We start from the raw sequence: 27537 nt of genomic DNA, 5'->3' as shown, positions 1-27537 counted from the left end.
GTACTTACTACATGCACTCACGTGCTAACAAGGGGTATGTGAACATACTTGACTTCATGAATTATGCAAACACCTAAGTATACACACACATCTCTTAATGAAATACATGTAACAATGATTACATCAACCCCAAACTATTATACAAACAGACGATAAGAATCAACATGAACTGATTAAAAAACCCCAGCAAGAACACACCTCAAGCAGAACAACTACAAAGGAAAAAAATGCACACACAAATGCACTCTCAACAATGATTACAACCATGGGCAGGGCAAGCCAAGGGTCTTAACTCAAGGAGGACCATCTAATGGATGAAGCATGAAATAAATACTTGGAATATCTGGCATTTTCCTGCTCTGCCGAACTTGATACATGCCATTTTGTCTCTACTACTTCTATGACAAAGAGAAGCCCTCATTAACAGACCAGGGCTCTACCACAGAAGCTGCTGTACAGAGCAGGTGAAAAGGTCATCAAGCATAAGAGAACAGCAAAAGATTTTGGGTTGAGGAACACAGGAAAATATTGCAGTACTGCTCACAGGGACAGCAGCCCTGCCCTGCTGGTAACACAGCTCACGTTTTTGTGAGCATCACAAGAGCCACAGAAAAGACAAGGGGAATATGATGCTCCTTGGAAGAGTTAACTTGGGCCTTAGCAATCCTTTTTAACCTCAGATTTGCAATTCACTCACTCAAATGAAAACTTGAGACTAGGCTACTGATCAGTGGAAAAAAGTGGGATTCTGCAGAGAACATCCCACCTATGATCCAAGTTTCAAGAAGACCCTTCTGCGTCCCTACTGACTTCATAAATTTTTGGAGCTCTGGGCTTCCAGTCCAACCATCCCTGAACACACAGTATTCAGTCAAGTCAAGTATGAAAACATGGCACTAAGGTTCCCAAATCTCCACTCTACCTTTCTAACACTGGCTAACAGCACATCACCATCAAATGTTATGAACTGTGAAACGGTCAAATATGAAATAAGTTAAACACTTTATCCGGATAAATAAAACAGTGTAACATAAAACATGAAGAGATTTATACAAAATAGAGAAAACAGTAAAGAAAAAACACTGAAAACCAGTATGTCAACAATTATATTAAGCTCAGCCCAATATGGAAAATATACACAAAAACAAGACCAAAAAGCAGATTGTTTCAAGAACTCGGATCAAGACGACCGATTTAAAAATAGAAAACATGTTTTCAATGGAACTAATTCATACCACAGATCAAAAGATGGATGCAATTATATGGTGTAATATACCAGCATAAATAAAAAGCCTTGGACTTTCTCACACCCTGCATACAAAGGCAATGCTAAAAATCCTTTTATATTAGGCAATTATTGCCGGAGCCCTTATGATCAAACAGGAGATGTCAAGGTTTCCACAGACAGCTGGCAGCAAATTATGAATTTTTAGGGGTAGTCACTATGCTTTTTCTATCAAGTATAGACAAGGGCAGGACCTCATAGCCTAAACTGCTGATGGCCTCAAAACCAGCAGACTAGAAAATGAGAAAACATGTGTTGCAAGGAAACTGTAATATGAACAAAATCAGCCTCGAGAGAAAGAGGAAAACAAATGTCAGATTTCATCATAAACAGAAAAGAAGCAAAACATCCACAAGCAGTAGAACCAGCTTCTAACAGAACTGAAAACAGACAAAACATTGAAGTTAAATCCTAAAAGTTTCCAATTGCAAAGTATTACAGCTGAGACTTTGACAGAAAAAGAAAATCAAGAGATTAGATATACTCAACCTAAGTTAATACATGCACAAACAGAGAACTTTGCATCACTTCCTGGAGTGTCACCAAACAACAGGGGAGAGAGAGAGAGAGGAACAAGTTATAATTATTGCTGGAATTAAGACTTTTATACACAATAGCCTGGAACTTCACCCACATGTTGCATTAACAGTGGAGTTTGTGTGTAATGCTTTTTATTATTCTAAAGAGTGGAATAGGAAAAAACAGTTTGGCTGTGGGCAAGCGTTTTGATTGCTTGTTAGCATTCTCCAGGCAAAGCCAAAGATACCTCCCAGCAATTGCATTACTCACTGCTCTTCAGATCAGAAACTTACATCCAAGGCTTTAGAGAATCCCTTTTTATCTCAGTCTCCATTAAGAAACCTCCAGTTTCCACACCTGTTACCTCTTTGAAGCTCTGCGGCTGTTGCTGTAACTGGAGCAGAGAACGTCATTTATTTTTTGAGGTCTGTAAGATCTTGTTAGCTACCAGCTGAAATGGCCGCCTTTGGCTGGGAATTCCCACTCTGATTTTGTAATGTCCTTGATGGCAAGATTCAGAAGAAAATCATGATTTAGTACTTTACTACATATATGAAGCATTTACCTACTCTGCTCTCACCTTGCACCAGGAAGTTTGCTGTAGACCAGCACCTTCATAACTCTTCTGTGGAGAGAGGACAGTGAAGGCACAGAATGTCCCTCAATCTGAAATCCAGCAGCAACCTCTCCTCATTAAAGGATGGAAGACTTATTTTTTTAAGACATGTGTGAAAGAAGCTTCTTAGAGGCTTCTTTTTTCCTTAAAAAAAAAAAAAAAAAAGAAAACTGAAAAGTCTGATGTGGGAGCCAAGGGAGTCTCTTCTAATTTCTTGGATGGCCCTGAATTCATCAGGTGAGGATATCTTAAGGCAATGTGAATGCCTTCACATACGTAACCTGTCAGCATCACTGTTTATCTTCTCAAAGAAAGCTGGAAGAAAGATGCCAGAAGCTGGGGAGGAGACTTAACCCCAGTCCCATCATATGGCTCATCCTATGTGTTGTATCAGATGAGATCATACAATGAAAACACCATTTTAGGTTATCTTTGCATCTCACGAGCTACCATTAAAAATCAGTATTTTTTAAATTTACATACATATAAGCTAGGAACAGGAAAGATATTCAAGCCTAGAAGGCATCCTGTCTCCTCCCAGAAGGAAGTCTTGTTACCAATGCTCAAACTGACATGTGGGGTGGAAAAGAGTAATTTACAGTTCTCAGCAACCAAACCCAGAAGTTTAGAGATGAACCGAAGTTCATAAACTTATTAAGGCTGTTTTCAAAGCAGGACATTGGTATTATGACACTTATTGAACTGCAAAACTTCTGGTCTGGAACATTAGCTTTGCAATCCACCTTTTCCTCTGGTTTCAACTAATTCAATTTTGTCCTATTTATACAGTACTCCAAAAGTAATTTTCCCAGTTTATTCCTCTACCCACATCACTCTTCTTCACTGGTTCTATTTTCTATCACATCAAGCACAAGCTGTTTACCTTCCTTTTAATAGCCTATCCCTTCCACTTGTCATGCACTTAGCAAATCTACCTCACATCAATACAGGATGACAGCTCTAGTATCTATTTGTGTCTTCTAAAGGGTGTGGCTTTAGCCTCTGCTTTTTATCTTTTTTTTTTTAATAAAAGAAATTTGCTACCCTTACACTGATAGAACACTGACAATTGTCATCCTGTCAGTATGCTGGGGCACCAGACTGACACAGTTGATCCTATCTTGGTAGGCTCTCTCATTTGTCTGAGATCAGGGTCATCTCCTGGGTTTATGTCCTGATCCTGAGTATGCCACAGAGGAGACTGTTTTTCCCATCTAAGTGCATCCAGAAGTGTGCACCATGCCTGCTAAGGCTCAGGAGAGCACCCCAGAACCCAGACCCCAAATTTGCCAGTTCATGGAGGGTAAGCATGGCAAGGAAAATTCTTTCCAGGCTCAATGCAGTGCACGGACAGATCCCTTCTCCACAGGCAGAACTCCAGAAACAAATGGCAGTCTCCTTGTCACTGCTATTCCTGGAAGGCAGGTTTCCAGGACTACCTGGACGGCAGCACTACCAGACCTGCTGCGCAGCTGATCTTGGACTCTGCCTCACATGAACAGAGGGGAGGACACAGCAGTCAGGCTCCAACCTCAACAGCAGCAGCGCAGCAGGAATTGCTGCCAAAGCCCAGAGCTCAAGCCCAGGCTTAACACTTAATGTAAGCAGAGCCTTAGGCAGTCAGGTGTTGCAGTCATACACACAATAATAATAAAAAGTAGTCCTAATGGAGCTCAACCAGCTCAACTTATTGAAGGGAAAGAAGGCCTCTGCCCACAGCCAGCAATCACCTTGACTGCAGATCTCTCGGCAGCACAACAAAAAGCAGGAACGACCAGATTCAGGGGCTAGGAACCAGGGATCAGTGTAGGAATAAAATGCGAAGAGGTTTAAGAGGGAGAATAAGTATAACCTGGAATAAAATATCAAAGTATGTAACAGGCAACTCATACATTCTAGTAGATGAAGAAAGTCTTGCTATATTTCAGAAACACTTTCACTAAGTCATCCCTAAGTTTCAGGGCTAACAGCCCCAACCAGTGAGTGCAAACTCCCATACAGACTAGAAGATCATAATGGTTCCTTGCAGTCTCAAACCAGACAGTAAATAAAAACCAAAACATACAGCATGTGTCCTCAGGAATCATTCTGCCATCCTGCAGCTAGTATCAGCACGATCTTAAATTTTAAAAAACTCTTTCCAAGGTCAAAACAAGTAATTACACAATGCCCAGTTTCAACTCTGCTTCAAAAGAAAACCCAAATTCTAAGGTACTCTGCAAAGCACAGGCTCCGTGAGACAGCTCAGTGGCACTGCTACTGTGCATCAGCCTGCACAGGAGTGACAACCACCTGCATGAAACCCCCTCAGCCTTGTTCAAATGTTGGGGCTCTTTTCCTCGAAACACTAATCATGCCATGGTAAATAAAAGCACTGTTATAAACTGTAGATTCCTAAACTATCTTCCACACAGTATCATTTTCTCCTCTAGCACCTTTCCAATTTTTCCAGTGGTGTTTGGTCTGCAGCAACTGCTGTTGTAAGAAAAATGTTATGAAAACTTCAAGACCTCCACTGCTTTTTCCAGCACTATGAGCCTACATCCAGAATTTTCACCATCTTCCCAAAGAAGATAATTGAATTTATATTACAGAAGAATACATAAATTTGCTTCAAGAAAATATGAATGCACATTTGCTTTTCCATTTTCAGCACAGAACCAAGGAAAAATGAGGTAACCTGTTTGGGTTTCCCAGTTAACATAGCATGATAAAAATGCAAAATTAAATTCCAGGCATCTTAAAGTCCACTGATCTTCACCATGGCTTTCACCAAATTAAACAGTGACAGAAAACCAGTGCTGAGAGGAGTGACAGTCTCTGGGATAGCCTGTACTGTTCACAGCACCACATTCCTATTATCAATGTTACACAACTGTACCAAGCTGCAAAACCGGACATGGGACCCTCTCCAGCACAGTAAGTCCATGGGCTGACATTTAGCATCTCCTTCCTCCCACATTCCCCAATAACTGGAACTAGGTACTTAGACTCCAACACATAGTTGTGTCTGAACAATTCCATTTTCTCTTTCAGGGGAGGAATATCACCTGCAATGATACCTTTTTTGGACATTTTTCTGGAAGAACATTCCTTCCTTGCCACCTGCAGCCTTTTTTACTTTGTTTCTAGCCTGTGGGATTTCTCCTTGTGTATTTTCCCCATGTTTGGATCTTAACAGCTCCTCCCTCATAGAAGGTTCGGGCTTTTCATGGTAATTGTGGGCATTACAGCTGTCACAGTGTCATGGTTAAAGGACAGTAAGTTATTTACATAGGGCAGCTGTATATACTTTAAATAGGGAAAATGAAAGAGGATTTACCAAAATGGAACACTACTATTTACTCCCCAAAAATGAAAACTAGTAGTGGCTGACAAAACCAGGAAAACATTTTTACCAGGATGCTTTTAAATAAATTACTTCAGCTACATACATGTGCAAAGAGCTTGCTGTGTCTGCAAGTAGAATAGGCTGAATTTGTGTAATTCATCAGAAACCACAGAGGACCTAAATGAAAACACACACTGTAATACAGGAAAAGCACTGACCATTAACTTCTACATGGGAACAAGAGGTATTGGTTAACATAATGAGCACAGGCCTGGAGTTCCCAGGAGCATGAAAAGGATAAGGACATGCAGTGGGAGATGCAACAATTGAAATTGACAGGCATCTCAGGTCTGTCAATGACTCTTCTTGCAAAACACCTAGGGTTTTGTCGGCCTCTATAACGGAAGGCATCCTCTTTAGCTGACAGTGGGCAGAATAGTAAATGCCCTAATAATCATTCTTGATCCAACCTTCACAGCTAGTTGCCTTACTCAAACTTCTGGTGTTTTAGCCATTATCCATACTAAACCTGGACAGCAAAATAATTTAATTAGCTAGAGTCTTCTAAAGCTGAGTAACATTAAAAAAAATAAAATAAAACAACAAAGAAGCAACGCCAACAATTGCTGAATTGGCTACCCTGCCAGGAAAAATAATGATCAGCTGAAAGTCCTGAACACATTCTTCAAGCACAGAGTCAGTCAGTGCTGCATTGTTCCCTACAGCCACACAGCCTGAGCACCTGCCTGTGTAACTGCTTTCTACTAAGACAATCAGCTGTGCTTTGGGAATGGGACTTGGGCATGCAAGCTGTAATAAATTTTGCCTAGTGCCTTCAGTGGTGGCAGCTTTCAGTAAGAGACAGAGAGGGAAAAAAGATGCTACATACCCTGTGAGCTGCCATCTGATACATCTGCTTTCCCCACTAACATTGTGAAAGGCAGAATCAGAAAAACCAGCAAGACGGCATTTTCATTTGCAATTTTAAACACTTAAGTAAACAATGTTTGCTGTCAAGTGTGCTGGAAGAAAATGATGAAATTCTTTTTACTACTTCAAAACAGATTAACAGAATATTTAGTTCAGTCTTGCTAATATATAGAGACCTTGTATTTTACAAATGAATTTAATTTGGGTTTTTTATTTCCACTGACAGTACAAAAAAATGCATAACTCTATATTATGGGGACCTCAGCTTTTCTTTCCATGCTCACCAAACTCTGCTCAGTCGTACCAAAAGGATTCAGATTCCATCTTCCAGTCGTTCCAGCAGGCTTACTTACATCATGTGTTTGGAAAGGAGATTTTTCAGCAGAGGAAGCGGAGCGCTTCGCCATGCTGGCCAAGACTCCACGGATCAGTGACCCTCAGCAGCACACGGACCACCACTGTGACATCACACTTTCCACAACACGGATCCCAAAGATGCACATACCAAGAGAATCTGGAGTTTCAATCTTTGTTTATTTGTTCAAAGAAAGTTGGTTTTTCTTCTTCTTTTTGGTAGCTTTTTAGGGTTTGTTTTGCTTTATTTTTTAAGAGCTGTATTACTTTGTAATCCTACTTTTTGAAACTGAGAAAACCAGGTGGACCACCTGAGACGAGACATTTCTCTCACAAGCACTCACCAGCGATAGCAGCAGAAGACAAGCTGATTAATTCACACCATATTATTCAGGGCTTCCATTAACATAGCTAAGGGCTCATCAAGAGAGGAAAATATGAAATTGTTCCATTGCTGTTACTGTGCTGGAACACCACATTTTAATCACTGCCTGGAGTATAGCTGAGTGACACAAGGGAGAGAAATGCTTAATAGAAGACAAAAATAATATAGTCTCAGTGAAGACAAATGTTTGATCCAGGCACACCCAATCCACCCAAAACACAGATTCATGAGTTAAACAGGTTTTTCAACCTGCTGCCTGGAGAGCCCCAGCCTGGGAGGTGGTGCCAGACAGCAGCTGTGTGGGTCCGGTAAAATTTGGCACAGGAAACAAAATGGTCAAATATTAGAGATGCCTAAATTTCAGAGGAACTCATTTGTAAACTATAGTGACATCCCTTGCATTTATTTTTTTTCCATCAACAATAATCTGCAAAAAGGGCTTTAGCAGCCTGATGAATGGTACAAGCAGAAGGTCACAGAAATACAGTTCTCAAAGGGGTTTCCTGAGTCAGAGTTTTGCCTCCTGCCATTCCAGCTATTGACCTACTTAGTTTATTTAAAAGAAAACAAAAATACAACAAAAAAACAGATTCTCATTCTGGGAGGAAATTAGGGGATTCTTATCTTGTTTACTGCTGGAAAACTGTCTCACAATCCTATTCTGCTCTGACTAAAACCTTTCTGTAATTTTCAGTCTATGTTTTCTCACAGCAAATTTAAACCAAATTATACTCCACTCTGAATATCTTCTCTTCTCTTCTAGTGTTTGGTCCACATTTGATACATTTGAGTTCCACACCTGCTCAGTATTCCTGGCAAACAACCCCTTCTCATTGCCTTAAGCAAAAGTATTAATTTCTCATGTCTAACACAAAAAAATACTTTACCTGATACATTCTAGTCTTGCATTAACCTTTCCTTCCTCTATCAGAGTGGCTGCTTAACCATCACACTATTTCAGCTAGTACATTCTGAGACATTGAAAGTTACTCTTGGGCTTCTAGCTCCTATTACAAATTTCTTGTTACTATTCCCCAAAATCACAAGTTCTGTGTTACTAGCCAAACTCTATGTGCTATAACTGTGCTGTAACATGACAGGTGATGGCACACATTTTGCATACTGGTCCTGTGAATCAGCCAAAGGAGGTCTACTGAACTGCAAGAGAAGACCTCTAAGAATGGCAGCAGAAGTCAAATAAATGAAGACCTATATCTGGACTGCAAAAAACCACACAGGACATACCAGAAGACTTTACAATATGACTTGAAAAAAGCACGTCCATTAATACCAGCTACAGAGGAAAAGCCTCCCTAAGTGAGCCAGGGGATTTAATTACATAAAAATTCAAGGAACATCAAAATAAGTTCACTTTTTAAAAGGCTACTCCCCATAATAATGAAAAAAAATCACCACTGAAAGACAAGCTGCCTACAAAAAACTGCATCATCTGCTACCACAGCCTGCAGCAGACAACACTCAGTCTCTTCTCTTGCTAGAGAAACTCTCACAACTGAAACTGTCAAGACTTTTACTGATTTTCCTATTACTCAGATTCAACTCATCTGAATGCTCCATCCAGTGCTGCTTACCAATGAAAACCAGAAACAAGGACTAGTAATAGTTATTGAGAAGAAAGCAATTATACATGATTTTAAAGAAAAGCCATATCTCTTACACAGAACCCCTTCCACACTGCTCCAGGCAATTAGCATGCTTAAGATGCTAAATAAAAATAAATAAAAACAAGATCATGGAACCTACTAAATTACACCCTAGTCCCTGCTGTGTCCACCTGCAAAATCAGGCTGTTTTACTAAAAATGCCAAACACTGATGACATTTAAAAACCCCTATCTTGAAGCAGTATGTATGAAGAAATTTCAGAAAAAATCCAGAGCAAGATTAGTGTTTTCTCATCATCTATGGAGGAGGTATTCAGTTTTTCATGCCCAGGGCTAGATTAAACCCTCCTTACACTCAAATTGTTTGCTCTTTCATCCCTAATGGAAATTTAGCTTTTAGAGAACCTGATTCTTAAGAAAGCAAACTATTTCTTCCCCCACACAAATTCTCCAGGCTGCTAGAAAAGTGTGCAAAGGCAACATGCCTCCCATGACTGTAATGGGTGAAACAGAGACCTCTAAACACCCCTATGGTGGTAAAGCTGCAGTTCAACAACAGCATTGCTATACCATCAACTGTGAGTGTACAGCCCATGTTCTACCACTTCTAATCCTATATATAAACAAGAAAATAATTAAATCTTTGGAGCTTTACTTTCATTTTTGTATTTTGGAAAGCCATTCATTAGCAGTCCTTCAAAGGATGAGCAGAAAACTGGGAATTTAAAGGGCCAAAAGAATAAAACTGACAGTGATATTAAAATTGTTTGAAAACCCAAAGACTGGACATTAAAATGCTACCCATGAAATCATGGCTCATAAGACAGACCATAGCAGGATCCTGAAACAAACTGCATTCCAGGGAAATGCTGGGATGGTCCATAGGAGGGCAATTAAGGGATCTGTACAACAGCTGTCACAATGTTCTTTAACAAACTGTTTTCATATCCCTGTATTAAACAAAACATTTAAGAAATAAGTAAGTCCTACACCCACTTTTTTACTTTTTGACAGCATAATTTTAAGTGCTGCACTTAGTGTAAAACATTGATAAGTGTCATTTTTTTATTTGGTAATATAAACACAGGCAAAAAAATCCCAAAGTTTCTACTTCATAAACTGCAAAATTATTTTTCAGTTACTTATATTCAGACTGACAGATTTCCAGATTGAGGGCCTATTTACAGCCATAATCTAGCACACATGGAATAAACCACAACACTGGAAATTCAGAAACTGAACTACAGCTCTAATGAAATTTCCTCAACTGTTTTCATTTAAAACAGCTTCAACTTGTGTTTAATCTCGTCCTGCTGGCTTTCTGAAGGTGGGGAAACAGAGTATGTAATATTACACAGAATATGTAACATCATAAGATTATCTTATGCATGAAACTGTAAGAGATTTGAGACAGATGTCCACTTTCCAGTACTGGTACAAATTTCTTTAATAATCCCAGGTAAATCACTTCACCTCATTATGCCTCAGTTCTCCGTTGTTGAGCTGTGAGAACAAACTAATTAATGGTGTTTGCTATTCAGATCCCAGAACTGAATGTTTAATAAAACCAAACAAAACAACCCACTACACAAGTCAATTAGAGAACTACTGGTAAAAAACAGGCGAGAGTGACACCCGGGGCCTAGGAATCCACAAAGTGAAGCTTACAAGTTTTCTGGTGTTCACTGCTTCTCAAGCAGGTGCCTTTAGGAATCAAGTTTAGCGTAATACTTTTATTGTATGAAGGATCCAAGAAAAGGATACATTCAGACTGGTAATGAACATGAAAACCCTAATGAAGCTGCTACCTTGTCAATCAGGTGTAGGCTGAGACAGCCAAAAATAACAAGAAGACTTCCAATAGAGCAAAGAACTTGCATCTAGTATATCAGCTTTTGAAGCAAGGATGTCAAAAACCTTATTGTGTGTGCAGAGTGGGGAAACAGCAAATAAAACTTCAATGGATTTCCTTTGCTCTCATGAACTTCTGAACAACCAGCAAAATGTAAGACTGACAGAGTCAGATGCTTGCTACTGTGAATGAAGAGTCAGTCTTACCTGCCACCAAAAACACCAGCACCATAAAGAGAGAAAACAATGGAAACTACATTTCCTTTGCCCTTACAGGTTTTGCACGTACGTGCTCTCACGCTACTACTGAATGCAATTCTGTAAGTCTTATCTTGACATCTAAAGTATCAAACTTCATTAACCAAGGTGCAGCACAACAGAAAGGCCCAAAACTGCAGGCACAGCAAGCAGCAGCGAGACTCCCTTCAGTCAAAGCTAGACAAGGCAGCAAGTCATGAAATGTTATGATTTCGAGTGCTTTATGAACATCTCAGGATTTGTGATCAGCAATTCTGCTACCCTTAGACATATTTCTTACTGTGCATTTATAATCTTGGCTTTACTCCCTGTCACTTGCACTGTACACAAGCAAGTTGTCTATACTGTGCCGCGTTACCTCGCTTTCACTGAGCATACTTGCTCTTCTGTCTGTGGGCAATTAACTCAATTTGTGACAACTAAGTTTCAGCAACCAGTTTAAACTTCTCATCAGACTTTTGGCATGGGCTGCAAAAAGCCTGCCAGCAAACTATGGCCACAAGAAGCAGTTGTTTTCACCAGGGAAACTCATTCTTCAACGAGATCACTCTTGCGCTGCACCGCAAATACAGCCAACATACAGCAGCTTTTCAGCTACCCCTACTGTGGCGTTCTCTCACCTATATCACACAGGAGAGGGCATACCCTGTAAGAGGTGCACCAGTGGTATGAATTTACTAGAGGAATGACTCCAAAATACACAGTGCAGCAATCTGCTCAAGAACTTAGTACAGGCTTCTTTCAAATAAGAGACCACTTTGTCCTCTGTGCCCAGACAAGCAGACATGGAATAAAAAGGGCAGAAGCAGCTGCTGCCGTTCATACGCAGTATCTGACTTAGGAAAACTTGTGAGGTTTTCAGGACTACCTCACATCTTCTCTAAGCCTTTTTTCTGGAAAATAAACAGAAGATCAACACTGCCGCCTGTGAAGACACACTATTTTCTAACTCACAGACGCTCTACTTGTTGTCTCCCAGGGCCCCTAAGCAGACCTGCCTGGATTACCAAAAAGAGGGACACCCCAACAGATGGACTTGTCACTGATCAGGCAATAAAACTGTAAGGTCAGGGTCCCTGTTTGCAGTGCAGATACTTCCTTACTGCATGCACGTATTCAGAAAATACTGCCAAACCGAGTTATGACAAAACGGGATTCTCCACATGACAGAAACATTCAGTTCAGTTAAACTGATTTTGTTAATTTTGATTTTCTTTGTTATGTACTCTCTTCACCCTCTAAATATTCTAGCCTGTGCATTAATCCCTTGCAGGATCTGTCTTCTTGTGCCACTTACACATCTGTGTTTGCCTTGGAAGTTTCACCTTGTCTCAACTGAAGTCTTTCGCTTGGGAGTATGTAGACTGTAACACTGAAGTTTATTAGTTTCAAGAAGAGCTTCAAAAAGAAACCTCAGGACTTAGGCACTCATTGATGTTCTGTTGCAACATTTATTTAAACAGGCAATTTGGCTAAAATGGCCTAAACAGAGAGGGAACAAATCCTAAGATTAAGTCTATGACAATAACAAAAAATTCTGTCCCAGATCACAGCAAGAGCTCTGAGCAGCATTTCTGCCTTACATGGGAGTGTTTTAATTATGCAGCTGGAAATTAAAATTCTATAAACTATTGGTTCTATTCGAACAGCAGTCCTTTATCACATCTGGGCACTGTTTATTGAAGAGCTTACTGTAAGACCAAGCCAGCAAAAGCAGAGGAAAAGCAGAAAACTGAAGCCCAGCACAAGTCACTGACCCCACAGTGCAGCCATGCCTGTGGCAGGGCCAAGAGTGAACACAAACTTTCTTGAGCATCACTGCATTGCCTAAGACAAAGAATGTTTGTTCAGGGCTACTTCCCCAAGCACTATGTGGACAACAACTATCACACATTGTATCAAGAAATCGTAAAAACAAATACAACCTTTCAATTACCTTGCCAGAAAGCTAACACTGCCTAAGAAACAGCCAGAGCCCAGCCTCAGTAGGCTCCAGCCTTCCCAGCTGTCAATTCCAGTCACTCAGAGTCTTTGTGTGAGTTCCCCTGTGAGGTGACCTTTACAAAATCCAGCTCTTCTGAAGATCAGGAAATTCAGTTATGCACAATATCATTACACAGGACACTTCTTACAACACAAAAAAAAAAAAGTATTATAAACAAGTAACTTCTAGTCAAGTTTAATAAAAGACAGTAATACCTTAATTTTCTGGTGAATATGCCTCAGTGAATCTGCTGTACCCATGTCCATGTTGTCACTGATGCACACAAAATCAAGCTTCATTTTTGTGTCCAAGTTTAACATCTTTTGGATTTCCTTCCTCGTAATCACAATGACCTCTAGGAGAAAGGAAAGTGAGATGAAACCAGCAGAAAAAAATCTAAGTAGTATTTATCACAAATAGGATACACCCATTTTTTTATTTAGAAAGGCTGATGGAACTGTCAAAAGGTTTGAGTAACATAACTGGGCTCTCCACTCAGCCAAGCTCTTTTGGCAACAGTAACTGTTCAAGAAAAGAATTAAACTCCTAATGAATATGAAAACAATCTCCCCTGCTTTGCTGGGTGGAGATTGTTACTGAAAGGGACACACGCATGCGTGGCATCAGTTAGCAAGACAGAACAGAGGCTTCTTCTATCATTAACCAGCAACCTCAAACCATATGTCCTCAAACAGACCAATGAGACCCCGTGTTCATGTCACCAACACTTCAGAGCTTTGTCTTTTGCCGCCCCGATCCTGTGTAATCCTCTGTGGACAACACCGCCAACCACACTATTACAATACAATGGTTAAACTATTTCTCAGCATCAGCTTGGCAAGAACGTGGAGTAATAGATGAGCAACAAACTCATTCCATCTACAAAAGAAAAAGGATAAATGCGTATTTGAAGGAAATCAACAGTGGCATGAAAGCATATTTTCCAAAATGAAGAATGTGAGAACAGAAGAAAAGACTGAGGAAGCAAAATGACAAGCAACCTTTTCCCCAGTCTCAAGAAGGGGAGGGAAAAGCAACAATAAAACTTTCCAATTAAAATATCCTACCCCTCAAAACACCCCAACACTATAATATTGTATTCCACACAGAATTTTAACAGAGAAGTATGGGAAATGATAAATAATAATAATAGTATAGGCAAGATGAAAACACATCAAGAATAAATCTGCATTGATCAAAACTCATCTTGAATCTATTAACAGAAAAGAGGAAGGAACTGTAAACATGGGAATTGTGTGGCAGTTTGGTGCCAGAGATATTGGTGCTCTCCCATTCCCATACTGGATGCCAACGTGGATTCAAAAGAGGATGAAGAACCTCAAGAAAGGGACTGAAAGCACACCTTGAATCAGGCAAAGAATTAACTCCTGAAGAGGGAACTGGTGTCAGGTGCAAATTGTAAGCTCATGCAGTTCAGCATGAACCTGGTTAGCTGAGCAAAGGTCTCCTAAATATTAGGAGAGATGGAGCACTTGCAATTAGGGCAAAAGAGACACAGTGAGTCAGCCCATGGGAACACATACTTACTTACATAAGCAAGTATGAGGAACTAAATTCTTATGTAGTACTTAATAAAAATCATCCAGGGAGAGAATTCATGCCACTAGATCATTTAATGCAGGAATGTACAGCTTGGTCAGGTGAGTGAAGCAAGGAAGGAACAGGAAGGTGGCAGTTTGCTTACCGAAGCTGAATACATGTGCTGAACACAACCCTGCATGTCCACATTTTCACTGTAGACAGACAAGCTGAAGAGCTACGTGTGAGAAAGGAGAAAGATCTGGCTGTAGCAGTATCACAGAGTCACAGCATGGTTCGGGTTGGAAGGGACCACACTGGGTCATCTGGTCCAACCTCCCTGCTCAAGCAGGGTCATCTCAGAGCACGTTGCACAAGATTGCATCCAGACAGCTCTGGAATATCTCCAGTGACAGAGATCCCACACCCTCTCTGGACAGTCTGTTCCAGTGCTCGGTCGCCTGCACAGTGAAGAAGTTTTTTCTCATGTTCAGGTGGAACTTCCTGGGAATCAGTTTTTGCCTGCTTCCTCTTGTACCATTGTTTGGCACCACTGAGCAGAGCCTGGTCCATCCTCCTGATATCCTCCCTTCAGAGACTGATAGGCACTGATGAGGTTCCCTCTCAGTTGTCTCTTCTCGAGGCTGAACAGGCCCAGCTCCCTCAGTGTTTCCTCATAAGAGAGATGCTCCAGACCCTTCACCATTTTTGTGGCCCTCCCCTGGACCTGCTCCAGGAGCTCCATGTCTCTCCTGTCCTGAGGAGCCCAGAACTGGACACAGCACTCCAGATGCAGCCTCACTAGGGCTGAGTAGATGGGCAGCTACTAGTGGCCAAGAGCATCAAGTGAAAATTGTTATTTCCAAATAAAGAGCCTCACGAAGCACAATACTGATTACACAGAAGCTTTTAGCTATTTAAATTTCCATTGCAGGATAAAAGTATTGCAAAAAAAAAGAGACAGGAGAACGGGCAAAGAAGGCAGACATTCAGAATGCAGATTTCAACAAACAACAAGCAAAAAACAAATCCAAAGAACAAAAGTTCTTTAGGATTTTCTAATGAAACAGAATAAAGGCAAAGTCTACTCCTAGTTTTGTTCTTTCACACTGAAATTTTAAGAGGCTAACATAACATAAGCTGATCTTTGCATCTTCACAGAAGAAAGAAGCAGTCAGGAAAAAAGCCACAGACTCAGGATGAAGTACAGGATAATCACAGAGACAAAACAGAGAAGCAGAAATGCAAAAGACAAACACAAACATAAAAAAACCAGAGGCTTGAAAGGTGTCAGGAAGAAGCTTTATAAGCAGCTGGAGGGACATCACTGAAAGATTTCATCCAGCACTCAAAAGGTGAACAAAAGCCTAAACTCAGAAGATACTGAAGAAGCTCACCAGGTACTAAATACCACCCCAGCCCCACTGTGAAACAAAGCCCACAGGTGAGCAACACGAGCCTGCCATTCCCCCTGCCCTGTCCTGGCCAAAGCCCAGCACTCGGCTCTGCACTGCCACATGGACTGAATGCCTCAGACAGAGCAAGTAACCCTGAACTTCAGGCCAGGCTGAAACAACAAACCATGAGCCATCCCCAGAGAGCTGACACTTCTCACGCTGGTGCCATTAATGACTCTGAGAAAGAAACATGAGAGACTCAAGGTTAGCAACCCAGGGAAAGACATCAAAGTTGGGAAAAGCCTCGAATCAGAGAACCACTAATGTTGGAAAAGACCTTTAAGATCATCAACTCCAACCATCAACCCAGCACCACCACCATGTTTACCACTAAACCCCGTCCTTAAGTGTCATATACTCATGGTTTTTGAACACTTCCAGGGATGATGACTCCACCACTTCTCTGGGAAATCTGTTCCAATGCTTTAAAACCCCTTCAGTGAAAAAATTTCGCAATATCCAATCTAAACCTCCCCTGGTGCAACTTGAGACCATTTCCTCTCATTCTGTCACTCATTGCCTGGGCGAAGAGACCGACACACACCTCACTACAACCCCCTTTCAGACATCCCCGGCCCTCGGTGAGAAGAGGGGTAGAGGGTGCAGGCACAGGGAGCCGAGAGGGCAGGAAGAGATGTGACACGGGTCAACAGCACAGCTCCAGCGCAGAGGGGAGATGCGCTACAGGACCTGCCCCATCCAACAGGGCACCTGCGACAGGGCATTAGAACAAGGGGAGAACGGACGGGAGCAGCGGCGGAGGAGGCCGAGGACAGCCCGCAGTGAGCAGGGGCAGCACGCCCAGACCCCGCCATGCCTCACCTTCGAAGCCGGCGCGCTCCAGCAGGTTCAGCGGGTACCAGAGCAGAGGCCGGTTTCCCACTGGGAGCAGCGGCTTCGGGATGCTGGAGGTCAGGTCCGTCATGCGGGAGCCGCCTCCGGCCGCCATCACCACGGCCTGGAACTCCATCGTGCTGCGGAGTGACACAGAGACAGGGCAGGTTCTCACCGGGACAGGTGAGACAAGGCCAGTTCACTCCTCCGCTCCCCGCCACCGCTCCCGGCACTGACAGCGCAGCAATGGCGGCGCGGCCGCGCTGCGCCTGCGCGCGCACAGCCGAGAGCGTCGATCGCGGGCGAGCGCCGATAGAATCGATCCGCCTCCCCGGCGGGCTGGGGGCGGCCTCCACCCGGCCAGGGCGGCGAGAGGAACACCGAGCGAAGGACCCCGCGCTGCCGAGCGCCGAGTCATGGATCCCTACCCGGCCACGGGGGCGCTCGGCGGAACAGCGCCCCCAGGCGGCCTCAGGAGGGGCTGCAGGCGGGGGCCGGGGGGCACTGAGGGCACTGGGGCTCTCTATGGGGTGTACTGGGGGGCACTTCGGGGTCAGTTTGCAGCTCTGCTCCCCACATCATGTCCAGAGAGGGGACAGGACTCACAGCGCCCCCCACCCCCGCATGCCACGCTCTCCACCCCGCAGGACCCTGTGCGGGCACAGCCCCCAGCAGACAGTGCCATGCTGACCCCTCCAGTAGCAGCACTGGCCACACACTCCAGTCCCAGCCTTCGCGAAACACAGACACCAACAGGACCTGGGGCAGGACAGCAGGATCTGGCCCCGCAGTTTTATTGAATCCAGTGTCCCCGAGGCTCCCATGGCATGGGGCACATGGGGGTCTCATTCGTCCCAGGGGTTCTTGTCAGTGTCGATGGACATGCAGTTGTACACGGCGTAGCGCAGCAGCTCCTCACAGACCTTGGCCCTGGCAGGGGGAATGCTGGGTCACAGCCATGATGGACACAGAAAACTTCAAGCTTCCCTCCCCACACCTGTCTGGACACTCCCCAGGGGAAGGCCTGGAGAGTATTGATGGGAACCCCAATACCAGCCCCAGGGAGTGGGGAGCATCCCTATGCCCAGCTTGACTCACGAGGAATAGCTGGGCAAGAAGAAGGTGCAGGAGCACGTGCAGGCCTGTGGCATCACGTCAAACGCATCCAAGCTTGGGAGAAAGAAGAATCAGACCCCAACACAGCGCAGGGACCTCACATCATGTGGGGATCCCAGCATGGCACAGGGACCCCAACACAGGCAGGACAGACTCACTTTGACCTTTCCGGGTAAACATCGATCTGAACTGGGAGGCGGCTCCGGCCAGTGACAAACTTGAGGAAGCGGCTGAGATCCTCTGAGGGGAAGGACAGAGCTCAGGGACAGACTGTCCCAGCTGCTGCTGTTGCAGCAAGATCTGCCTTGCAGAATCACCCCAGGAGCATGAGGCAAAGGTAAAGGGTGCTCTCAGGATCCCAGGAAGGGCCAGGTAGGATGACCCCAGCCAGTTTCCAGGGAAGCACCTGGTGAGCACCCCTGGGGCACAGGGCAGTGGGTACCCTGTGCTCTGGCCTGTCCTACTGCACATGAAGAGCAGGGAAAGGCTTGGGGTCACTCACCGCTGGTGAAGTTGTTGAGTGCCTCCAAGAAGTACTGGACACGGGTATCATTGGAGGGGAAGTCATCAAACTTGACTGTGACAAAGAATGTGCAGTGGCTTAATTAGAAACTCCCAGCAAAGCAAAGGAAAGGAGGAGACCCTCTGCTCCTCGGTGAGCCCATGAGAAACCCTGGCACCTCTGAATGGGACCAGCACCCTGTGCCATGGTGGGTGGAGAAGCAGAGGTCCTAGTTTGAAGAGTGGCCACTCGCCTCTGCCCATAGCAGCTAAGGATCAGACAGACCAGAGTGAGGACCAGTGGGGTTTGCTGCTAAACCTGAAGCATCCAGGGACCCTCTGGCTTATCCTCCCCCAGTCTCTCAGGCATCCCATGACCAGGATGCATGTGCAGGACAAGCATTATCAAGGGGATCCACTGCCCTTGTGGAGGGCAGGGAGCAGCTCTGGCTGGCCCTGTGACTTACTGAACTTCTGCAGTTCAGCCACTGTGATCTCCGGGTCCCCGCAGATCCTCTTCTCCATCTGCTGCCAGGTGAGCAGGTCCAGCACAGGCTGGGGCACCACGCGGAGCAGCCCAGCACGTATGGCTGCGATCTGTGGGGGCACAGGATGGGCTCCGTGTCACCACAGGGGGTCTCAACCCTGGGCAGCCACCTAAGGCTCTGGGGACAGCGACCAAAGGACCCCAAAAGGGGTCCCCAGGGCACATGGACATCCTGAGCATGGGATGCACAAAGAACACCCAGCTGGAGCTGGGGGACACGTTTTGGCAACCATGAATCCCACAGGTACCGGCATGGCTTGCCACAGGAGCAGGGTCCCCTTGCAGCCTGTCAGCCCTGGGGAACAGTGTTACCTGCTCCTTGCTCTCCTCCAGCCGAGCCTTTTGCACCAGGCGGATGAACTCCTTGCGGTCCTCGTAGCGCACAGCGGTGTTGCTGCCGTTGGGGATCAGCTCCACCATGCGCTGGTCACTCAGCACTGTCGTGTAGGTCAGCTCATTCCCAAATTTGAACTCAAAGCCTTCCCTGTCTACCCTCTCCAGCACCTCCAGCAGCTTCACCTGCAACCCAAATGAGCAATAGCCACCCCAGTGGAGCCAGCACAGCCATGAGAGAGCACAGCACTGCCCTGCCAGCACCCAGCCCTGCTCACCAGCTCTGAGTCCACGGTGGCAAAGTCCTTGCTCCAGCTGACCTCCTCCCCTGCCAGCTGCTTCCACACCAGCGCTGGCAAAGACAGGATCTACCAAAGGGAATGGACACAAGCATTCTCCCCGTGCCCCTCCTTCACCCATGGGCAGCCCCTCTGCCCAAGACAGGGTAGCCCCTGCCAAGCCCCGTCACTGGCCAGGGAGACTCTGCTGTGCTCACCAGAAACTCCTTGCTCCTCAGGGCTGCTCCCATCAGCTGCCCGATCCACTCATACTTGGGGAAGTCCTTGCAGGAGGGGTTGGGGACATACATGTCCCTGGTGTCACTGCTGCTGTTAGCCTGTCGGACAGACGCTTAGGACACACAGAGATTTGACGAGCCCAGCACAGTCTCTCCTGCAGCCTTCCCCACCATCACCCCTCCACCTGCCTCTCCAGCCCTTTACACCCTTCCAGGAGATCTCCACCACCCAGGTACAAGCACAGCTTTCCCAGACAATAGCTCTGCAAACATTAAGATAGGGCTAACATCCCAGGCTCTGCTGACTGACTCCCCTGGCCTGGACAGGCAGACAGTGGGATGCCAAACCTGATTAGAAGTGCGCACAAAGAAGGGCAGGGGCACCGGGACATCACCCGAGCTGGGACACAGCTCCTCTGACACATCTGACAGGCTGTCCCGAAAGCCACCACCTGCAGTGGGGGCAGAGGCTGGTTAGGGCCTGACGCACCAGGGCCAGACACTGAGCCACAGGATCTGGCCAAGCTGCCCACCTCCCTGGGACAGCAGCAGGACTGGCAGGGTAGGGGAGATATGGGGACCACCTCACGTGTGCAGAGCAGGGCTGCCTCTCCCAGAGCAGCTGGGACAGTGTGGGCACCCACTGAGCTGCACCCCAACATAGGAGACGCCAGGGGAGAGCTCTCACCATTGTCAATGATGCCCTCAGTGACGAAATCGCACTCCCACCACTGGCTGTAGGTCAGGGGCCACCTGTGAGGAAGCAACAGCCCCATGCACATCCCTCCTCCGAGCATACCAGCAGCACCTGGAATCCCCTTGCACCCTGCTCTGGGGAAGTGACACCCCACAAATATGACACTGAAGACCTACCTGTAGTCCAGGGGCTGATTGTTCTTGGAAGATCTGAGGCCTTCATACAGCTGGAGAGTAGCAGAGCGGAAAGGGAATGAGATGGGGGCAAGATACCTGCTGAAGTGACAGATACCTGGCACAGGGCATGGCGCTGCCATACCTGGGTGAAGACGGCGTTCCTGCAGCTGGGGTCCAGTGCGGGGTTGGCACGGTGCTCCCGGGCCAGGAGCCGGTTGATGTAGAGCTTTGGCAGGGTGTGAGGAGCAGAGCTCTCCGAGGACTGGAGACAGTGGGCAATGACGGCTTCACTCTGCTTGGACAGCACCAGGAATGGCTTCATGTTCTAACAAGGGACAAGCTGGGATGGTTAGAGGCCTGATCCTGCCACCACGTCCTGTCTTTTCCTCTCCCCAGGTCAGCCCCGGTGTCACGGGGGATGCTCCTCCATCCCTCTGGCAATGCCAAGCATGGCAGCTCTCAGCCCTGGGCTGGTCTGTCCCCACTGGATCAAGGAGGACACACTACAGCCCCCAGAAAACCACTTGAACTTGTGAGATGCCCCTACTGGCATCATCCCAGGGGAGCCTGGCAAATGCTCACCCTGAGTGCATCAAAGGTGCCGATGCTGTCCTCAGAGAGGGGGATCAGGTAACACAGGACACTTTCCAGGAGCTGGACAAACCTGGAGACAGGAGAGAAGCAATGTGAGGCTGCAGGAGAGTGGCATTTCACCACAACCCCTGGCCACTGTGCTCCCTGTACATGGGTCCCCACCAGCCCATGGAGGGACACCAGACACAAGGGCAACACCCACCCAGCACCCCCTGGCCACTCCCTTTATTTCTTTTCCCCCAAGAAAACGCCGCAAAGAAGAGCAGCCCAGCCCATGCTGCTGCACTGCAGCTGGATCACTGCAGAGGGTCTCTGTAGGGCCAGTGCTGACCCCAGCCTGAGGCTGCCCCTACAGGTCAGGGCATGATTCTTTTTGGGATTGAGCTCACTGTGGGGATGGTGGCATCCCTGTGCCATACCTCTGAATGAGCACCGCACGCCGGTACAGCACATCAGCATCCACCCCTTCCAGGAGAGGGTAGCGAACCAGCCGGGCTGGCTGGAACATGTCAGCGTTGAGGATCAGGTCCCACTCCCAGAAGGACATGATCTTAATCCCCTGCAGACGGACATTGTACCCTTGGTCTGCCAAGAAAGAACAGTCATGTTGCATGTGCTGCGGCCAGCACGGCTTGGACGCTGCAACCAGGGGCGAGGTGACCCCAACACCTGCAGCAGCTCATATGAAGTTCATTCCTCAATCTTCCCACCAGTGGATCCCAAAAAGCAGCCAGTGTGACAGGAAGAGCTGCAGGTTTAGGGCCAGGCTGGGTGCACAGGCTCACCCCGGCACTCCAGGAAGCGGATCTCCAGCACCGGCATGTGGATTTTCATGTCGCGGAGGATGCAGACATTCTGGTAGCTGTTCCTGCACACAGCATGGAGGGAGATGGCAGAGCCATGAGGCACAGACAACCGTGAGGCGGCCAGCGAGGCACAGGCCACTCTGGCTCCCCAGCTGAGGATGTGCTGCTACCCATGCAAAAGCCCCCCCACCTCACCAGGGCTGTGGCAGGAGGTGCCCAAGCAGAGAGAAGAGGTTGTCAGAGGCACAGAGACGTTCTGGAGAAGGTGGAAGCCGCATCCAAAAAGCCAGAAAAGAGCACAAATTCAAAGCAGTACAGAAAGACAAGATGGCTGAGAGCATGTCACTGTTCTTGAGGGGTCCCAGCACATCTCACAAGGGCAGAAACATCCTTCAAGTGGAGTTGGTCATGCAAGGGTGGTGTGTTTTTGAAGGAAACAGGGATTTGGGTAGATTAGCAATTTACTAAGTGTATTTTCAATGCCTTTGTCAAGGTCCCATCAAAGTCCTGTGAGCCCATGGGGAAAAACCACTGCAAGTATTCAGACGCAGTGAGGAGTTGGCTCCTGCCACTGCAAAGGACGCCTCTGCAGTCTCACGGGTGCTTCTTCAGAGACAGATCTCACTGCTCAGCCAAAGAACATCAAATGGGCAAGTTTTGGGGGAAGGTGAAGGAGACCTTTGCACTCCTATGTAAACCCCCAGCTGCCTCGAGAAGGGTGTTCAGGGCCAGGGTGAAGATGGAGAGCTGAAGCGCCCCAGGACTTCTTGGCTACAGCTCAGCAGAGATGCTCAGGAAGGTGACAGCAGTGGTGTGTGTCCCCAGAGGTGAGGAAGAGGAGGCAGAAAGACTGCCAAAGTCACCAGGCAGAAGGAAGCATGCTGCAGACCAGGTGCCGCAGCATGGGTGAGGAGCAGGAAAGGAGATGAAGGCACTTGACTGGCACATGGAGGTGAGGGACCACCACACTTGTGGGAGCAGATGTAGTCTGCACGCAGGGAGTTCCAACCCTTGGAGAGCCACTGTCACTGGCAAGTCACTCAGGACCAACCCCAGCCCCATCCTTAACATCTGCTCAGGATGCAGAGACAGCTCAGGAGTTAGGCACAAGCTGGGCATAAGCTGCTCCTCATTCATTACTCACTCATTAATTAGGACTGTTCTCAGGTGCTCCAGCCTGCTTAGTGTTCCCCCATACACAGCCACCCGCCTGGGTACATAGGAGCTGGACTGCCCGTCCAGCATCAGCCACAGTCTCCTGGGGGTGAGAAGAGCAAGGAAGAGCATTGTCCTCCCCTCATGAGCTGCCTGGGCCTAGAGATGCCCCCAGAGTTGTCCCAGGCCTGGGGCAAAGTTGTGTCTTCCTAGGGTGCCTCTGGCAGCAGCCATCCCCCACCTCAACCCCATGCCCCCAGCTGCAGCCCCAGCTGGGGGAAAGCTCGGTTGAAGAGGAAGATGGTGCTTTGCCCCGCACCCTGCCCTTCCCCGGCACAGCTGTTGGCATGGAGGGCACACCCCGAGCTCTCACTTGACAATGGCGCCTTTCTTCATGTTGAGCCGAACCCAGTGCTGTCCCGGGGGCCCGCTGCTCTCCCAGAAGGTGTATGTCAGGTTGTCCGTCAGATGGGCTGCAACACAATCCTCCTGCAAGAGTGCAGCGAGCAGAGGGAGGGAGATGAGCATCCTTGCACACGCCATGGCCTCCTCTGAGATGGGTTTTGTGGGTCCAAAGGAGGTCAGGAACAGGCCAGGCCCTTGGTTTGTTGGGCTGTGGGTGGACGGTGGCTCCCTGACATAGCAAACTGGGCATGGCTGTGGACCCCTAGTGCTCCAGAGACACAATGGGGTTTTGCTCCCAACGCCCAACTCCTGGCAGCTTTGCTAGAGCAGCAAAACCCCACCACCATCCCCTGTCCCTTGCAGAGGGGACAGCCACCACTGGTCCCGCCTCCCTGCATCTGTGGTGATGCTCATGTGTCTTACGCTGATTTTAGGCTGCAGAGGAGCCCCACTACACACCGTCTGTGAGGAGACCTCGATGCTGTTGATGTGTTCCTTGGTGCAGTCTGCGTGCTGCAGCTTCTTCTCACTGTGATCATACAGGAAGCGCCCCAGCTCCATGTCGCGCTCATAGCTCCAGCCTGGGGGCAAGGACCTGCAGGGAATCTCTGTGTTAATGGGATGAGGACACCAGGCTGCACCCCAAACCTGCCCACCAGCAGTGTGCAGGACCCCGGCTGAGACTGGCTGCAGTGTCTCATGGCCACCAAATCGGCATGGTGCCAGGCCACTGTCCCTGCAGCAGGCAGATGGCATGGCTGTATCTCATCACCAGCACACCAGGTATTTATGGCCACTCCAGCCCAGTGGGAGTAGCAGCATACAGTCACTCCAATGGTCTGTGGAGCAAAGGCCATCTTTGCTTGAGATCTTTGCTGAGAGGTACCAATGTAAAAGGCATCTCATGGCACCCATCCTCCCCACTCCAGACCCTGAAGCCAATCATGGCCCTTCAGGCATGTCCAGGCCCTGGCCAGCAGCCCCTCGGGGTGCTGCAGTCCTGCTCTAGGAGATGCATTCATACCGAAACTTCTGCACGGCAGCCTCATCCTGCTCTATGAGTCTGGGCATCTCTCCAAGGCGCATGGAGTACGTCAGGTCCACCACTTGTTCCCAGCTGGAGCAGCACCGGCGGAGTCACACAATGGAAAAGATGTGTCAGTGCTCAGTGTGTCCATTGCTGCCTTAGCCTGAAGTGTAGTCAGCACTAGTGGAGCACTGGGGTGACACCCGGGAACAGCTGTGGGAAGGATGAGTGTCCCTGCACCCGGGTACAGGTTGGGACAGAGCAGGGGAATCCCACCCTGCACACGACCTTATATCATGAAAATAAAATTTGAGGTCTCTGATCACTGCACTACCTCTGTGACATCGCTCAGCCCAAATCCAAGTGACTCAGAACCCCCCTAGCATCATCTTTATTCTGTGCAGGCACTGCCACAAGCAAGCAGGATTAGTCTACGCGGGAGCACCCACCTGCCCACCGGTGCTCGGCGGGGGTGTGTCCCACCTGCGCTGGAGGGAGTGAGTGGGCTGTACTGGCCGTGTCCAAGGGACTGGGGATGGCTGGGTCGCATGTCCCCTGTGGGGACCGGTCACACGCGTCTCCAGCGCCCAGAGCCCAGTTCCTGCCCGGGGCGCAGCGGGTCGGGGCCATACCTGACAGCAGGTCTGTAATCAACCCCCAGCGTTTGGTGCTGACACTGGATCCGCTGCACGGAGTCAACCGGGACTAACTTATCTCCTCCCTCTCCGAACCTCTGCGCCAGCACCCAGCCCTCCGCCAGGCCATGGGTGCCCGTGTACTCCTCCAGCTGCTCCTGAAGGCACATCCCGTCCTGTCACCGCCGTCGAGACCCGGCACGCCCGGGTGGTTCCCGGTGCCGGTCCCGCGTTACCTTGCTGAGCTTGACCCAGAGCCCGGCGCCGTTGCAGTACTCCTCGCCGGTGGCGCGCAGGCAGCCGCCCTTCCGCACCTCGATCGTGGCCCGCGCCGCCCGCTTGCCGCCCCGCGCCGGCCCCGGGCTGTCCCACACGCTGAGCAGGCTGCGGGCGGCGGCGGCCGCGGCGGCCGAGGGGTCCTTGCAGATCTTGTACTGCACCTCCCGCGGCACGTAGCAGAGCGCGGCGGGCAGCGCCTGGGCGCGGCGGAAGCACTCGCTGCACTGCAGCAGGAACCGCAGCCGGCCCAGCACCTGGTGCGGCGCCTCCCCGCCTGCCCTCATCGCGCTCCGGGCACCGCTGCGCTGCGCCCCGGGCTGTCCCGACCGTGCCCGCCCGGGAATGCCCGCCGGGCCGGGGCGCCTCCGGCGGGACCGCCGCGCCCGCCTCCCTCCGGGGCGCCCCGCCTCGGGCAGCCCTCCCTCGCCGGCTGCCGCCTCCTCCCCTGGCAGGCGCCGCTCCGCCCGTGCCCCGGGCACGCCCCAGCGCTTCTTCAACCCTCTCGGGCAGCAGTTGCTCCGCTCTCCAGCTCCGGGCCCCCCTTGCCAAGATGTGACTCTGTTACGCTCACTTCAGTATCCGGCAGGAGCTGACCGGGTCACAGGCATCCCCTTGCCCTGTGGCTTAGGACTCTGCTCCCTCCCGGCCTCCAACATCTCTGTCATTGCCTGCATTCCTACAAGCAGGGAGGGAGTCCTGTGGCGTTAGAGCACAGGGCTACATCTCCAGCATGGATAGGAGAAAGAGGTGAGTGGGAATCCTGGTATGGGAGAGCCAGCTTCTGGCTGGCATATCCCTGCCCTGGGCAGGCCTGCAGCAGGTGGAGGTGCTCCAAGCACTTGCTGGAGAGGGGAACAAGCTTCCCTGCACAGCTTTATCCCAGCCAGCAGAGGCATCCTGGCAGCAGGAGTGAGGCCATGACACCCAGCAGCACCCAATTCCCTCCCCCCCACCCCCAAACACTGGCAGCTTGTCACCCCATGTCATGTCTGCTTGTTGCATACCACAGCAAGGCGGTGGCAGAGAGCAACTCAGCTCCACCCCACACTACCTTAATTTTTTCAGGTTGGGCACAAAGGGCTGAGTTGAGGGATCATGAAACAAGCAGGCTGGCAGAGCTCAAAGGTCTCCACACCCCTCTGGTGCCTGCCTGTGCTCCTGGCAGGTCAGAGTCCAGTTCCATCCCTGCCTGCAAAGGCATGGTGCAGAGAGATCCAACAGCTGTGCATCCCTGCAGTGTTATCTATTGAACAGGTGCGACTGTGCCTCACCGCAGCAATGGGCACCTGCCTTGCTGTGAACCACGGTGCAGAAGAAATGCAGACTTTGGCCCTGCTCTTACCTGCAGTAACCACAGCCAGGATGGTCCTGGGCCTGCCCTCTGCAGCCACGTCACCCTGTACCACTGGTTTGCAGAGCTGCTGGAAAGGGTTGAGCCAGTTAATACTCTGAGTCACCTCGGTGCCACTACTTTGTGTGCAAGGCGACAGGGCCAATTTCTGCTTCACTGCCTGCCTCTCACACCACCAGTCTTCATTGCTGTTTAGAATCACAGAAGCATTTAGGTTGGAAAAGACCTCCAAGTTCATGGAGTCCAAGTGTTAACCCAGCACTGCCATGTTTATCACTAAACCATGTCCCCAGGTGTCACATGCACTATTTAATCCAACAGAAGGACACAGGAGCCCCTGCCAGACCAGAGAAATCATCAGGAACACCAGGAGCAGTTAAATTCATTCATTTTATTTTAGATCCTACATGAGGTAGGGACAGACAGAACCT

At 48.4% G+C, this 27537-nt stretch overlaps 2 protein-coding genes across 2 annotated transcripts in view; both read right to left on the bottom strand.

Annotated features, from left to right (window-relative positions):
* EIF2B3 (eukaryotic translation initiation factor 2B subunit gamma) overlaps positions 1 to 17242 on the bottom strand; it is a 98758-nt gene extending 81516 nt beyond the window's left edge. Inside the window, exons 1-2 of the mRNA XM_039555935.1 lie at positions 16956 to 17242; positions 13353 to 13492 (exon numbers count right to left, since the gene is read on the bottom strand). Of these exons, the coding sequence (XP_039411869.1) occupies positions 13353 to 13492; positions 16956 to 17103 (288 nt within the window). The 5' untranslated portion in view covers positions 17104 to 17242. The remainder of the gene's footprint in view (positions 1 to 13352; positions 13493 to 16955) is intronic.
* Positions 17243 to 17725: 483 nt separating this feature from the next.
* LOC104695247 (E3 ubiquitin-protein ligase HECTD3-like) lies at positions 17726 to 26125 on the bottom strand. Its single transcript, XM_039555934.1, has 21 exons — positions 25713 to 26125; positions 25474 to 25634; positions 24839 to 24931; positions 24274 to 24409; positions 23783 to 23898; positions 23399 to 23512; positions 22234 to 22316; positions 21868 to 22033; positions 21437 to 21518; positions 20997 to 21179; positions 20855 to 20904; positions 20670 to 20734; positions 20330 to 20433; positions 19961 to 20080; positions 19743 to 19832; positions 19444 to 19650; positions 19052 to 19181; positions 18586 to 18660; positions 18242 to 18323; positions 18066 to 18137; positions 17726 to 17897 (listed from the first exon to the last, which is right to left on the bottom strand). The coding sequence occupies exons 1-21, from the start codon at positions 26037 to 26039 to the stop codon at positions 17813 to 17815; spliced, it is 2541 nt and encodes an 846-aa protein (XP_039411868.1). The 5' UTR covers positions 26040 to 26125; the 3' UTR covers positions 17726 to 17812.
* Positions 26126 to 27537: the final 1412 nt, after the last annotated feature.

This window comes from Corvus cornix, chromosome 8, assembly GCF_000738735.6.
Source record: "Corvus cornix cornix isolate S_Up_H32 chromosome 8, ASM73873v5, whole genome shotgun sequence".
Taxonomy (NCBI): domain Eukaryota; kingdom Metazoa; phylum Chordata; class Aves; order Passeriformes; family Corvidae; genus Corvus; species Corvus cornix.
The sequence above is the reverse complement of the archived record's forward strand: the minus strand, read 5'-3'. Positions and strand labels throughout refer to the sequence as shown.

Excerpts from the sequence above, each read along its gene's own strand:
- LOC104695247 (XM_039555934.1), bottom strand. The coding sequence starts at position 26,039 with ATGAGGGCAGGCGGGGAGGCGCCGCACCAGGTGCTGGGCCGGCTGCGG. Across the intron at positions 23,513-23,782 it reads AAGAAAGGCGCCATTGTCAA|GAGACTGTGGCTGATGCTGG; the intron begins GTGAGAGCTCGG and ends TCTCACCCCCAG. Across the intron at positions 18,138-18,241 it reads GTTTACCCGGAAAGGTCAAA|CTTGGATGCGTTTGACGTGA; the intron begins GTGAGTCTGTCC and ends CTTTCTCCCAAG.